The 15,212-nt window shown below is 42.7% G+C and overlaps 1 protein-coding gene across 9 annotated transcripts in view; it reads left to right on the top strand.

The window, feature by feature from the left end:
• Positions 1–15,212, top strand: part of FGGY (FGGY carbohydrate kinase domain containing) — a 459,452-nt gene that overhangs the window by 353,579 nt on the left and 90,661 nt on the right. For 8 of the 9 annotated variants that reach the window (XM_034966184.3, XM_034966174.3, XM_034966202.3 and 5 more), the window contains 2 exons: positions 3,385–3,459; positions 10,447–10,567. In XM_034966184.3, the coding sequence (XP_034822075.1) occupies positions 3,385–3,459; positions 10,447–10,567 (196 nt within the window). The remainder of the gene's footprint in view (positions 1–3,384; positions 3,460–10,446; positions 10,568–15,212) is intronic. The other variant, XM_034966197.3, reaches the window with a different exon arrangement.

Raw genomic sequence — 15,212 nt, 5'->3', positions numbered from 1 at the left:
CTCATGTGTCCCTTTTTGCCATAGCTGCTAGCAAGCTCAGGATTTAAATTTAGTGCTCAATTACATTGATTATATCATTCTCAGTTTCTGGGGAAAAAAATTATCCTCCCGTTTCTGCTCTATGATTTCTGAGCTCTGGAGGCACTGGAAATTTAGAGAAGGGTCCATGATATCTTTTTGCATGAATACCAATGCTTTTTGGAAATTCTCATGGATATCTGCTGGGGATTAAGCAAGTTAAATCCAGCTATGTCACACCCTTTCTTCTCTCTTATGGATTCTTACTAATTGAGAAGGATATCAGAACCCATTACATTATCAGTATTATTATACAAAGCACTGGGGTTCCTAATAAATATTGTTGGGGGAATGCATCTTATATACAAAGTCATATTTTACCCCCACTCCCAACAAAAATCATCCAAATCTGGTCTTTAGGAGTGGGTCAGCCACACAGAGGATCATGGCTTAATCCTCTTCCCATTGATGACCAGAGAGAGGAAGCCAAAGGGAGGCAGCCTCCTGGACAGGCTCTAGAACAGTGCACTAAGCCATGGCCCAGCAACTTCCCTAGGAGACCTAATAGCAGAGGTGCTGTTGAGGCCAGGCCAGTACAGGAGAGACAGAGAAACCGTGTGTGAATGGTGTTCATGACTAGTGATCATTGCCAGGACCACTGCATGCTAGCATGGTGCAGGCAGCTCACAGAAAGTGTTCAGCTCAGGGATGTTCAGCTCATGACTGGTGTTCATGACTAGTGATCATTGCCAGGACCACTGCATGCCAGCATGGTGCAGGCAGCTCACAGAAAGTGTTCCACTCAGGGGGCTATGACCAGGCTGAAATCCTGCTTACTCTGCACCTTTTTATAATTCATACTCCCAGATGGGGTGCCTTTTTCAAACCCAAGACAAAGGCTCTATATGAGGTACAGGGACCCTTCCTTTTACCCTATTCTCATAAAAGCCACTTCTCTGATGAGAAAGGGTAAGTTTAGGGATGGTGGAGGGCAGGTGGCAGCATGGAGCAAGTAACTAAAAGTGTTCTTCCAGTGTTCTTTTCTCTTGGGGCATGGTCTCCTCCTCTCTGATTGTGTGAGGAGCTGAGGCAGTAAACTTTGTCCACCTGTACTTGTAGAATTTAACAAAGAAGGATAGGACATAAGGAGAGAAAGTGGTGTCTAAAAGGTGAAAAGAAGCATTGAATTGTCACTGGTTCATAGTTCACAGTGCTGAGTGAATTGTCACTCAGCAAATATTAACTTAGTGCTTACTATGTTCCAGGCACAGCACTGGACATTAGAGCTTTGGTGAGTAAGACGAGCAAAGACCATCAGAACACCTACATTCTGGTGTCCATTCTCTGTGTTCCCTTAGGCACATTATTTCCTCACTGTGAAATAAAGTTCCATAATGTCAGCATTGTTCATGTTCTCTCTGAGTTCCAGAATTCTTACCATATGCTTAGGTCTCTGGGAAACTTTGTGAAGGATGTTCTTTCACAGTTAATGGCTTAGGATGATTCAGCACCAGAGTTCTTCTCGTGTCTCTCATTTAAATTTTCCATCTTCTTGTGTATTAAAAATCAAAGCCATCATTCTAATCTGATTGCCCAATTATTTGCCAAGAAAAACTGTCAGCAGGTAGCTCTACTGAATGTAGAAATCCCCGCATCAACAGACTTAGATAAATAATTCAGCATAGCTGGAGCATAGGATACAGAGTGAGGAGGGACAAGAGTAAACACTGGAGAAGAAGCAAGGGCGAGCCCAGGAAGAAGCACATGAGACAGTGAACGCATTTCTACTGTGAAATGAGGGCAATGGGGAGAACATTTTACAGGGAGTAACACGATCAGATTTGCATTTAAGAACAGTCGATCTAGCTCTAGTATGGAAAGGAGCACAATTAGAAACAGTGAGATTTGCTCAGGGCCTCTGTCAGCAATTAGGAAGGACATAATGGTGGCTTGAATTAAGGAAGGGAATGACAGTAAGGATCAAGAAAAGGAGATGCATTCAAAAGAGATTTGGGAGATCAAATGTACAAAACTTTGAGACTGCTTAAATATGGGAAGACAGGGGAGGTCAAGAAAGATGGCTTCTGGCCAGGCGCAGTGGTTCACAACTGTAATCCCAGCACTTTGGGAAGTCAAGGCGGGTGTATCATATGAGGTCAGGAGTTTGAGACCAGCCTGGCTACTAAAAATACAAAAAAATTAACCAGATGTGGTGGTATACATCTGTAATTCCAGCTACTGGGGAGGCTGAGGCAGCAGAACTGCTTGAACCCAGGAGGTGGAGGTTGCAGTGAGCCAAGATCACACCACTGCACTCCAGCCTGGGAGACAAAGCAAGACTCTGTCTCAAAAAAAAGAGGGCTCCCAAGTTTCCTGGTTTGGGTAACTGAATGGTGCCTGTGCACTGTCATAAGCCAATTGCAGTGGGGTTCAGGGTGAAATCTGGAGAGAGTAATTAAATGGGGCCAGAGAATATGAAGGAAGGGACCTAGGTAGACCACTCAGCTCCCTTATTTTGGTGCAAACTGCATGTCCATACCTGGTTGAGCTCAGGACAACACACACCATAGGAACTGAGTAAATGAATGTTGGTGAATTAATTTTATAATGTGATAATCTAAAGTGAACTATGGTGCTGATGCCCACAAAAGTTGGGCTCGGCTTGAAGAACCCAGCAGCCCTCACCCTTTAGAAATGTCCCAAGAGAACACCTTGATGAGTGGGAGACATGAAAGCAGGACTGTGAGCAAGTCCTGATGGCATACAAATCCGGCATCCTGTTCAGTTCTGGACTCTCTCAGAGATTGACATACTCCATATAAACATCTGATTCTGATTGACTTTAATGGGATCCCCTTGCAACCCACAGATTCTAAGTTATCCCCTAGTAGGTATAATATTTGTAGGAGACATATTATTTTACCCTGGATTGAACACTGAATGCTGTTACACTGAAGTCTGACAGTAGCAGAACTCAAAACAAGATCATCTTGTACTAGAATGCCACTGTTACGTGTTGATTTCTTGTAAGCCACAGAAAATAGGTATTTGTAAGAAAAGAGAATGTTTTAAAATAAAAAGTATTTAATTATCGTCTAAGAAATATCAAACATAATCTTCCTGTGGTATTTGTTTTGTTTTTGTTTAAGGTCAGGGTATTTTCTTTTGGGGAGGAAGGAATAGTTTTTCCCAGGTCTGGAGATTAAACAACTTAATAGGCATTTCACGTTCCGCTCACAAAAAGGGGATTTGCATATGAACTTGTTTCGGCAAGAAAACACATCTGAACGTATTTCATGGGAACTATCTTTATCCACGGCAGCTTCTTTTGACCATCTTCTTCTTTTCTTCCCTTCATCCCTGCAGGTCACCGGATTGAAACTGTCTCAGGACCTCGATGATCTTGCCATTCTCTACCTGGCCACAGTTCAAGCCATTGCTGTAAGATACTGTAATGCCATTTTTAAAGAGACTTAGAGCCATCAGTATACTCTAGGCCACTGGCTCCCCAAGATACAGCACATGCTTTTGTGACAGAGATTCTTAATTAAAAGATTGTTTGCAAAAAAGAGATTCTTGTATGTCTGGAAGGAAATGTTGATGAAAGGCCTCACCTGCTTTAACTAATAACTTCACATAACAAAAAGCTGAAAGGAGTTAAAATCTGTGAAGATTATACTTGTCATTTATCTAATTTGTCTTCTAAATTTAATTAAATAGAAGCAAGCAAACAGATGTTATGTATGCTTGCATTAAGAAAAGTTGTTAAGAATGTCTGATTTATAAAATACATTATATTGTTCACTTTGCAAAAGGATTCATGATAGGGGTCCTTTAAATAGTAAGCTTCCTTAGAACATGAAAGTGTTTGTTTTTAGATAATTAGCTGCTTAAGTGAGGTTAGGATGATTAGGGAGGAAGAGGGGAATTTAAATCTGAAATGTTAGGAGTTTCTACACTAAAGATAAATCAAAAATGGAAATGAAATCCTAAAAGCTTAACCATTGTCTAAAGAATCTTCTTATCTAGAGGTGGCTATGGATGGGCTTCAAGAGGGTTCTAATCCTGAAATCACATCCAGAAGGTTGTGTGTGTGCATATATTACAAAGTGCATTTTAGGAGAGTAGATCATGGCTTTTGGGGTCTCACAGCAGGTATGTAACCGAAATGAAGTTAATCCAGTGAGGCTTAGCCACTTCTGAAAAGAGAATAGGAATTAACAGAAAGGAAAAATCAGTTTATCTAATTTTAATTCAAAATTTATTTTTCAGTAACACCTGTTTTAAGCAAATATGTTTAATGCTATACATACATATATGATATTCAATTATTCTGTTTCTTCACACAACTGTTTTCATAACTTTATTCCTTTAAACTATATGTATATTTATTCACACCACCAACAGAAGTGCTTTTTTAATGCTCAGATTTGTCCAGGCACCATGTATGTGCAATAAAGAATGGAACCTTCCAGATAGTAATAATACTAATACTGAAGGGATATAACTTCTTTAATGCAACTACATAGAAGTATGGAATCAGTCAACTTGATTAAACAGCGCTTTTAGATTATACACTAGTTTTACTATATCTTCCTGAAGCAATTTTCTTATTGATCTAATAGCTTGGCCAATTCAGTGAAATCAGTCAAATATCTTTATGCATGGAAACTTGGTCAAAAGCACACAATTCTGACATCTGTAAAAATGCAGGAAATGAATAGTAAGATGAAAATAGAGAAAAAAAGTGTGCATCAGTAGTAAAGATAATTATTTAGCTGTCCTGTTTTATAATAATAATGATGATTATGATGATAATAATAAGTGAATTAAGAGGGTGTTTTGTTTTTGTTTTTTGTTTTTGTTTTTGTTTTGTAACAGAGTCTCGCTCTGTTGCCAGGCTGGAGTGCAGTGGCGCGATCTTGGCTCACTGCAAGCTCCACCTCCTGGGTTCAAGCGATTCTTCTGCCTCAGCCTCCCGAGTAGCTTGGACTACAGGCACATGCCACCATGCCCAGCTGATTTTTTGTATTTTTAGTAGAGATGGGGTTTCACCATGTTGGCCAGGATAGTCTGGATCTCCTGACCTGATGATCCACCCGTCTCGGCCTCCCAAAGTGCTGGGATTACAGGCATGAGCCACCGCACCTGGCCGAGTTAAGAGGTATTTTATAGGCCGGGCGTGGTGACTCAACGCCTGTAATCCCAGCACTTTGGGAGGCCAAAGAGGGCAGATCACGAGGTCAGGAGATCGAGACTATCCCGGCTAACATGGTGAAACCCCGTCTCTACTAAAAATACAAAAATTAGCCAGGCATGGTGGCAGGAGCCTGTAGTCCCAGCTACTCAGGAGGCTGAGGCAGGAGAATGGCGTGAACCCGGGAGGCGGAGCTTGCAGTGAACTGAGATCGCGCCACTGCACTCCAGCCTGGGTGACAGAGTGAGACTCTGTCTCAAAAAAAAAAAAAAGAGATTTTATATGTGCCAAGCACTGTGCTAGATACATTACACACATTATCTGATTTAACCTTACTACGTAGATATTATAATTCCTATTCCACAAACTAGAAACCTAAGGCTCTGTGTGATTAATTAACTTGTGCAGGGCCATATAGCTTGTGGCAGAGGTGGGATTTGAACCCCCAGCATTCTAAAACAAAATTAGACATGTGAAGTACAGTCATCTGCTACATAACGTTTTGGTTAACGAGGGACTTCCTATATGATGGTGGTCCTATAAGATTATGATACTGTATTTTTACTGTACCTTTTCTATGTTTAGATATGTTCAGATACACAAATATTTACCATTGTGGTACAGTTGCCTACAGTATTCAGTACAATACCATGCTGTATAAGTTTGTAGCCCAGGAGCAATAGGCCATACTATATATAGCCTAGGTATGTAGTAGGCTATACCATCTAGGTTTGTGGAAGTACACTCTATGATGTTTGCATGACAAAATCGCCTAACAATGCATTTCTCACAATGTATTCCCATGGTTAAAGGACATTTGACTGTATTGAGGAACTTTATTTTCAGATTTGTTAATGTTATTGTATAAAAGAGTCATATAGTAGAATGAATAGCTTATATTGAAATGAATAATCTTGGAAAATCAGAGTGGTGTGATATTCCCCCTTTTGAGCACATGCTAAGAGGAGGACACGAAGGATGAGGCCAAACAGGAGGGACCAAGGGGCACCATCACATAGTGGTAATGACAGTTACCTTTCATCAGACACGACTGTGTGCCAGGCACCAAAGACAGTGCCTTGCCTACTGGTAGCTTAACACTGTAACCCTGTAAGTAGGTGGGTTTGTTCTCATTTTACAGACAAGGGGAGGACCATTTGCCAAGGTCAAACAGCTAGAGTATGGTAGTTGGAATCTGAACCTTTCTCCATCTCACTCCCAGGCTTCTGCTCTTTCCACATTACCATGCTGCATTTTCCTTTGATCTGTTTGTAAAAGCTACATGGGTGAAATAAGCTTTCGGATATTCCTAAGAATCGTTTTTACTTAATATATATTAGAAAATATCATTAATTTGGCCAGGATTGTCTCACAGAGGTTCCTTTCCTGGTAAGAGTACTGCAGCAGAAGTCCAGAAATGTATAAATGAGGTTAAACTTAATGCAGGCAGGAGAGGGGGGAAAAAAAAGCCAGCTACATTTTCTCAAGTACCACACACTTGGAAAATCAATCTTGTATTTAATGGGCCGTACATGTATTAAAAGCTATCATATTTATTCTGTCCATTGTCTTAATGACCTTTATAATACCATGAAAGGAAGGCATTTTAAGACAGAGATTTTTTTCGATAAGCCTTTTTTGTGGAGTCAAGTGAATTGTGAGGGGTTCAGTCTGTTTTGCAAATGTATCTGGATGCGCTGATCTTTTAGGCAAAAAAATGTGCATTTTAATGAGGTATTCTGATAACAGATATTTTCCCATAATGTTCAACTTGGGGGAAAAAAAATGTTGTTTCATTAGCCCTGAATATTGCCGGAGCACTTATTTGTTGTCGGTTAACTGAAAGTTAAGCAAATTTCTCTCTATATATAGTCATATCTTTGGGTGCTGTTTTGTAGGGGTGAAATGAAATTAAAGAGGATTGTAATCAAGTTAACTTGGGACTGTGCAAAACCCTCCATGAAGTAAAATTCTCTCTTGATCATGCTTAATTGAAAGACCTGTCAACCACCCGGTTTATCCATAGCCTGTTCATCTATAGTTTTCTTTGCAGAACAGACCCTTAAAAGGTACTATTTGCATTTGAAGTCTCTTGATTTGCATTCGGTTCTGTACATTCCCAGTGGAATAGCCTAATTTTAATTTAAATTTCTCTGTGAAAACATTTTTTCCAGAAAGGTGAGCACAAAATCATTTTCACACAAAGCCCTTTGGTGGGGCATTTCAGTAGGGTGGAGTATTACACAGATTGGAGTCTGGGACACCGAAAGGGAAGGTCCTCTAAGGAACCGCCAGACTGAGTGGGAAATTCCAGCCGACAATACCACATGGGGGAGAGACAGGCTGTCTGTCACAGCCCCTCTCGAGGGAGTGCCTCTCATTCGGATCATTTCTTTCCTTTTGCCAGGAAATGTGCTTTGTTTTATTCTTGTCTCGGGCCTGCTAATGGCATGCCCCTAGGTCCCTGGTTTTAGAAATATCAAAGATACCAGTTTTTCCTGACATTTCCATACAAATTAGGAGACAGCAATTCTCCCATTCCATACAGACTGTATTGCTTAGTCAAATTATATATCTCCTAAGTGGGGAAAACAATATGCAGGTTTCACATTTGCCTTAAGATTAGAGATGCTATTAAAGTGCATAGCAGAGTGCCTAGCGTATAGTTGATAACCAGAAGAACTCTCCTTGTATGCACCTTTCGTGAGCTGGACACTCTTCTGCAAGTTTTACGTTTGCTGACTACAGCAGCAGACTTGTGTGGTAGGTATTACTAGATTTCATCAAGCCTAAGACCACATTTTTAATTTTTTTGCATGTTGACATTTCTGACAATCTATAGAATTTTTAACTAAATGAATATGATACTATTATTCCCATGGCAAAAAAAAAAAAAAAAACGGCAATTGAGTTGTAGAAAGGTTAAGGTACAAGAAATATGTGAAATGCCTAAATGCCAGCCTGGGTTTTTTGAATTCAAAACTCATGCTCTTAGCTACTGCAATTCATGCCGTTAGAGCAGACTGGGGTTGCCCAGAATCCACAGGCATCAAATGATCCATGATGGACTTCAGGCATCTGTAGACCTCCTGAAATTATTTATAGTACTATTTTGTATGTGACTTTTTTTTTCTGGGGAGGTCAGTAGGTTTTGGCATATTCTCAAGGGGGTTCATGACCCCCCAAAAAGCTTAACAAAGAACATCTGGGAATAATCAGCCCTAGTTAGTATGTAGGATCTGGCCTTATATGGCACAACATGTTTGAATTTTTTTAAACACACTACATCTGTAGATTGTTTATGGAGGCCCAGGTTTTACCTAATCCATATTTTTACCAGATTCATGAATAGCTTCAACAAACCCTCAAGACCTCTGGGCTAGAACTGCTGTGCCTTTTGCTCCTGAACTGCCCCTGTCCCTCGTGATTTATGCCAAACCTATTAGGATTTCATGTCCTGTGGTTCCCAGATCACCCTCTGACCACTTCTGTCCCCAGGTTCCCCCATCCCCTGGGGTGACAGCTCCCCAGACAGCCTTGTCAAAGGAGGCTCCATTTGCCCTCTACCCCCAACCCCCCCTAAGACGTGAGGTCAGGGCAGCATCCTCCTGACTTCCAAAACCTATTCCTTTTTTTTTTTGAGACGGAGTCTTGCTCTATTGCCCAGGCTGGAGTGCAGTGGTGTGATCTCGGCTCACTGCAAGCTCCACCTCCCAGGTTCACGCCATTCTCCTGCCTCAGCCTCCCAAGTAGCTGGGACTACAGGTGCCCGTCACCACGCCCAGCTATTTTTTTGTATTTTTAGTAGAGATGGGGTTTCATCATATTAGCCAGGATGGTCCCGATCTCCTGACCTCATGATCCACCCTCCTTGGCCTCCCAAAGTGCTGGGATTACAGGCGTGAGCCACCGCGCCCGGCCCAAAACCCTATTCCTTACCTTGGCTAAACTCCGATTCTTCTTGCCCTCAGCTAAAACACCTCTTCTCCCTCACTACATTCCTAGGTTTCAACCTGAACAATACTGTCACACTTTCACTAAAAACCAAGATATTGGCTCATGCCTTCTTCTTGGTGGCTGTGCCATCTGTGGAGACACATTGGCCTCCCAGATCCTTGACTTTCTTATCTCTTCTGACTTCTCTTCCCTCCTTTTTAGCAATTCACTCCCAGGTCTACACTTAGGACTGTGACATCTCCCCAAATTGCTCAATCTCTAAACATTTCAAAGACTTGCTACCCACCAAAAAATCCTCTTCCTCTATTTTTTCTGGAGCCCCTTTCTCAGACATCACCGTGTGGCTGCCCCCTTATGGCCACATCACAGTTCATCTTTTTGTTTTTAGTCCTTATCCCAAGTAAATTTTGATTTTCGAACTCTAGTTTTTGAACTTTCAAGTAAATTAAGATTTTTCAGATGTTCAACTATCCTATCTAAAACTGAAGAATTCTACATTAAGATTCACTTCCATAACTCTAAGGCAATAATGGTTTTTACTGAGTTTAATGAACTTAGCAAGACAGACATGAGGACAATGCATATTAGGAAGATATTAATGCACAAGAACTGAGACACAAGGCTGAATTGAAAATATGGTGAAGCCCTGAAACAACCAGGGAATGGATTAGGCTCAGAAGTCTCCTTTTAGAGAACCACTACCTGGTTTCAGGGAATAGCAAAGGTAATTTTAGCCCTTAGCCACCCTGAAGCCTTGGATCTCACCTTCTTTATGCAGTTAGAGCCCTCCTTCCATGATTCTGCTGCTGGATTTTTTGGTGCTTTTTCTAAGGAAAAAGCCTTTAGTTCCCATTTAGTAAAGGAAGACTGACCAAGATACCATTGACTCTGTTTCAGAGTACTATTGCAATCACTGCTAATACAGGGCCTGGGCTATAGTAGACACTCATTAAATATCTGTTTGAATGAACTATGTTACCATTAACTGTGTTGACATTGTCAACTGTTTTTGTCAGTGTTGTGTAACTACTGATAGAAGCAAATGGTGTAATTAAGAGGGTTTTGGAATCAGTCAGGCCCAAGTTGAAATTCCCACTCTGCGATTTAATTAACTGTGTGATCATAGACAACATAATCTCTGTGAGTCTCAGCTTTCTGAGATAGTGTATGTAGAGCTTAGTACAGTGTCTAGCACTGAGTAAACATTTAAGAAGTGTTCCCTAGTGTTTACTTTTGTGACTATACTGATGCTATCTTCTGCTTTTCCTTTCAAGTTGGGGACTCGCTTCATTATAGAAGCCATGGAGGCAGCAGGGCACTCAATCAGTACTCTTTTCCTATGTGGAGGCCTCAGCAAGAATCCCCTTTTTGTGCAAATGCATGCGGACATTACTGGTAAGTCTGGGAAAGAGGAGAGAAGGTCACTTTTTGGCTTGGCAGCAAATGGGCATGGCCAAGTTCTGGGTGAAGTGAGAATAGGAGGATATATGCGGTATGCCAGATTATTAAAATAACCCTGAAGTCTTTATATTCACAATGGAGAAAGTGACTTCTATGACATCTTTATATGCATGATGGAGAAAGTGATTTCCGTGTATATCCAACCATTGAATAATGGTGAGAAATAACACGAGAGAAGTTGGCCAGGACTAGATCTTAATTCAAGCGTTTACACAACAGTTTTGAGTACCTCTTCTGATCCACACATTGTGGAGGATATTGAAGATATGAAGATGAATAGGACATGATTCTTGCTCCCCACCACCCAGGAACTCACAGTCTATTGAGGAAGGGAGACAGCAAACAGGCATATTAAAGATAGTATGGCAAAAGCTTGGAGTGAGAAAACTACAGGGTATCATGGAAACATAGTGGGGCACCTTGTCTGGTTTGGGACCTAATGGCAGCTCAGGGCATGTGGTCTGGAAGAAGTGATAAGAAAGCTGTCTTGAAGAAAGAATGCAGAGGCTGGATGCTATAGGACTGTGGGTATGATTGCAGACTGGGAATTTGAGCCCTAAGACCCTGAGATCCTGTGATTCCTTCTCAGCTCATCAGAATCAGGGATCATAATAGAGATGCAGGGAATCACAAATAATGGGCTGAGCTCTTTGTGATATCAGCAGACAGTGGGGGAGAAGGATCCTTAGCAGAGCCCCTAGGACCCAAGGAAGGGGCCCCATTGGCAGGAGGCTTTCTGTTGTCGCAGAGAGTGGCCTGGACCTCTGTCTCTCTGGACCTGATACCCTCACCCCTTTTACTCCTTGCCCCTCTAGTGTCTCCTGGGGACTGGAGACCCATTCTCTCCCAGGACCCATCCCTGGGTGGCCAGGTACCACCAGGGCAGGGCAAGGGGAGGGAAAGTGGGGGAGGATTGTACCCATCCCGTAGTCCCAACTCCAGCCTGATAAGAGCCCACTTGACCCTACCTCCATTTATCATTATCCTTTGCTGTCCCTCATCCCCTACTTTCTTACCTCTGACTTCTGGGCAGGTCAAAGTCCCTGCCCCATTGTATCCTCCATCCCCCTCCAAGCCACACAGATTCCTGCAGATGACAGCCTTGTCTAACATGATGGACGTAACTGATCTTTGCACATCATGAGATGAAACTAAGTAAGTCACTTATTCCCAGCTTAGAGATAAGCAGACTGAGGCACAAGTCTGAGGACAGTAAGAAAAGCATATAGTCAGCCGGGCACGGTGGCTCACGCCTGTGATCCCCACACTTTGGGAGGCCGAGGTGGGCGGATCACCTGAGGTCAGGAGTTCGAGACCAGCCTGACCAATATGGAGAAACCCCATCTCTACTAAAAATACAAAAAAAAAAATTAGCCAGGCGTGGTGGCGCATGCCTGTAATCCCAGCTACTGGGGAGGCTGAGGCAGGAGAATTGCTTGAACCTGGGAGGCGGAGGTTGCAGTGAGCCGAGATTGCGCCGTTGCACTCCAGCCTGGGCAACAAGAGCAAAACTCCATCTCAAAAAAAAAAAAAAAAGCCTACAGTTTAAGGGCAGAACTATTGGGATGTGAAGTATAGAAAGTATTACCATTAACCAAGCACCTACTATGTGTCAGTGTGAATCACGCTGTAGACACTTAATCCTCCCATACCACCAAAGGTAGAAATCGGTGCCCCCATCTTACAGACAAGCAAGTTGATGGGTGGGTAGGTGAATTAAATTGGCTATCTAAAGTCAAACAGCCAGTATGGGGCAGGACCAATATTGTAACTGTGGTGTGTCTGGGCCCACCGTCCCTTTGTACTGTACTGCTGACCCAGGTTTCTTGACTTTTCTGCCAAGTTTGTAACCAGTTGATGATGACCCCACTTTCCTGAGATGTCCAAAACCCTATAGAAGTGGGCCGTTCAAAGCAGAAGGAGGAAAGACATAAAAAGAGCCCAGATTGCCTTATAATTGTCCTCAGGAGAAAAACCATAACATTTTATCTAAAAATCAGCTGGCTAGTTCAGATAACATTCAAGCTTAAAATATGATCTGTGACATTCCAATTTCTAGACTTCTTTTTTTTTTTTTTTTTGTATTTTTTGGTAGAGACAGGGTTTCACCATGTTGGCCAGGCTGGTCTTGAACTCCTGACCTCAAGTGATCCACCCGCCTTGGCCTCCCAAAGTTCTGGGATTACAGGCATGAGCCACCGCACCCGACCCCAATTTCCAGCCTTCTGATAGCCAAAAAACTTCCTATCTGGATGCAAGAGGAAAGATGAAAGTCAGCTTTGGAGAACACAATACTCTAGAAAATGGGAAACAGGGCCTCCCAGAGCAGAACAGCTAGCTGCGAGTGACCCCGGCACTGACTCCGCGCTGCAGCCCTGGACTTTGTGAAAATGGGTCATCTTCCAGGCCCTACATCCCTGGGCTGACTCAGAAGCACGGGGGGTAGTGCAGCGGCTTCACAGAAAGTTCTGCTTTGGAAACTGTTCTCCTCTAGGCTGTTGAATGAAAAGGCTGTTAATCGTTATTTGGATTCCGATTGAAACTGGACCTTTTGTCTCTAACTATGGACCAGTTACAGTTCCAGACAAAGGGACCTTTTCTTTAGCCTGGAATTCCTCTGCCTTTGGAAGCCTGTGACTGACAAGTGATGGCAAAGTGCATCTGCCTTTGAATGCTTTGGGTTCTGCTAAACTCATTAATGCATCAGATAAAATAGTTCACATTCCAGCCAAAGCTGCCCTCTTCCTCTCCTTCACCCAGCACTCAGAGAAAAGAACACATTTGCATTTGTCCCTGTAAAAGGCACGTACACAAGCAGCCAGTATAGAGGTAGTGTCATTGGTGCCTTTAAACATTGTATTGCTCTAGTTTTCCTACAAAGACAGAGTTAGGGAGGACTGTCGACCTGGAACATGATTCTCAGAAATGCATGTGAAAAACACATTGGAATTTGGGAGATTTTTTTGGAGATAGTGTGGAACAGTGGAAAAAGCAGATCAGCTCTGTGACTTTGGGCAAGTTACTTTACCTCTCTGAGCCTCAGTTCCCTCTTCTGAAACAAACAAATCAAAAAACATTATCATCTCCCTCAGGTAGATCACTGCTGAGGAATAAATGCTTGCGAGTTTGTGAGCATCAAACTCTGTGCCTAGCCCAAGTAGGTGATCAGTAAATGTCAGTTCTCTTATTCCATCTAGGAAGCCCCATGCCAAAAAGAAAGAGGGGCATTTGAGGGAAAAAAAAAAAAAGCAGCTTATTATTTTGAAAGTGAATCTTTGCCATGTTGAGAACAGCCTGCTCTGTACAAGCAGGGAGAGCGGGGCCTTGCCAGCTTGGGAAATGCTGTCTACATGAGAAGAAAGAACCTCCTTGTACCCTGGTCATTTGGTTAACTGTGGTTTCAAGAAATACTTGGTATGTACTAAGTAATTGTTAAGTTTCCCCCACTGACTTGGGACTAAATGTTCCTTCTTCTAAGTTTTATTTTTTAGTACTGGTAGTTTCAGTAGGGGTTTCCCTCTTCTGGTCTTACTCATTATTTTAATTATTTGTTCTTTCATTTATTCACTCAAAAGCATTCTCTGTGCACACCAGTGTGCCAAGCCCTGAGGTTGGCACAGGGATGCTAAGAAGAACAGTAATGTCCAGCCAAGAGGTTCTTTATAAAACACAGAAAAAGTGCCCTTGGTCTTATGACCAATATCCAGAGTGAGTAGAGTGGGAACCCAGAGGACAAAATGTGTCGGTGTCAGTCAGGTCCAGGCAGGGAACAGATACACACTCCAGTTAGGTTAACCGGAGGGAAGTTGAATAGTCAGTGTACAGAGCTGTGGGCAGGGTGCTGGAAGCCCAGACAACCAAGAAGTACCTTGGGATACTAACAGTGTTTCCACCCCTGGGCTCACAAGGGTGAGGATAGGGAGCAGGCAATCTGAGCCTGGTGGGATGTGTGAAGAGGGCAGCCCAGCAGAAGCTTAGCCAAGGATGAAACCAGAGGGCAGGGGCCCACAGCTGTGATCCCCACTGGCCAGTCTCCCAGGCTCAGAGTAGGTGGAGGGAGGAAGGGAAGAGGTGGGATTGGTCTTAGAGGCAGATGGAAGCAGTGGATTGATTTCACCCTGGGTAACAGGTGTGAGGAGAGACTTCAGAAGTAAGGTAAGCTTTAAGAATAACAACTAATGCTAATTTAGTGCTTTCTCTAAGCCAAGCACCATTTTAAGAGCCTTATTATAATAGCAGTTTTAATTCTCACAACAACTCTATGAGATAGGCGGAATTTTAACCCCATTTTTCAGATGAGAAAGCTGAGGCACGGAAAGATTAGGTAACTTGCCTAGGATCACACAGCTAAGTCAGTGGGGAAGCCAGGATTCAAACCCTGGCAGTCTGGGTTCAGAGCACTTTGGGCAGCAACTTGAGAGCTGATAGGGGATTCACCAGGTTCACTCACATCTCTGGTTCGCAAGGGGAGGGGCCTGTGAGTAGTTCCTCCCTGCTCACAACTCAGGGAGCTTTTGGCAGGGTAGGAAGGCCCGGGAAGTGAATGGTGTTTGGAGGCACTGTCTTCAAAAACGTCCCA

The sequence above is a fragment of the Pan paniscus genome, chromosome 1, assembly GCF_029289425.2.
Source record: "Pan paniscus chromosome 1, NHGRI_mPanPan1-v2.0_pri, whole genome shotgun sequence".
Classification (NCBI taxonomy): domain Eukaryota; kingdom Metazoa; phylum Chordata; class Mammalia; order Primates; family Hominidae; genus Pan; species Pan paniscus.
The sequence above is the reverse complement of the archived record's forward strand: the minus strand, read 5'-3'. Positions and strand labels throughout refer to the sequence as shown.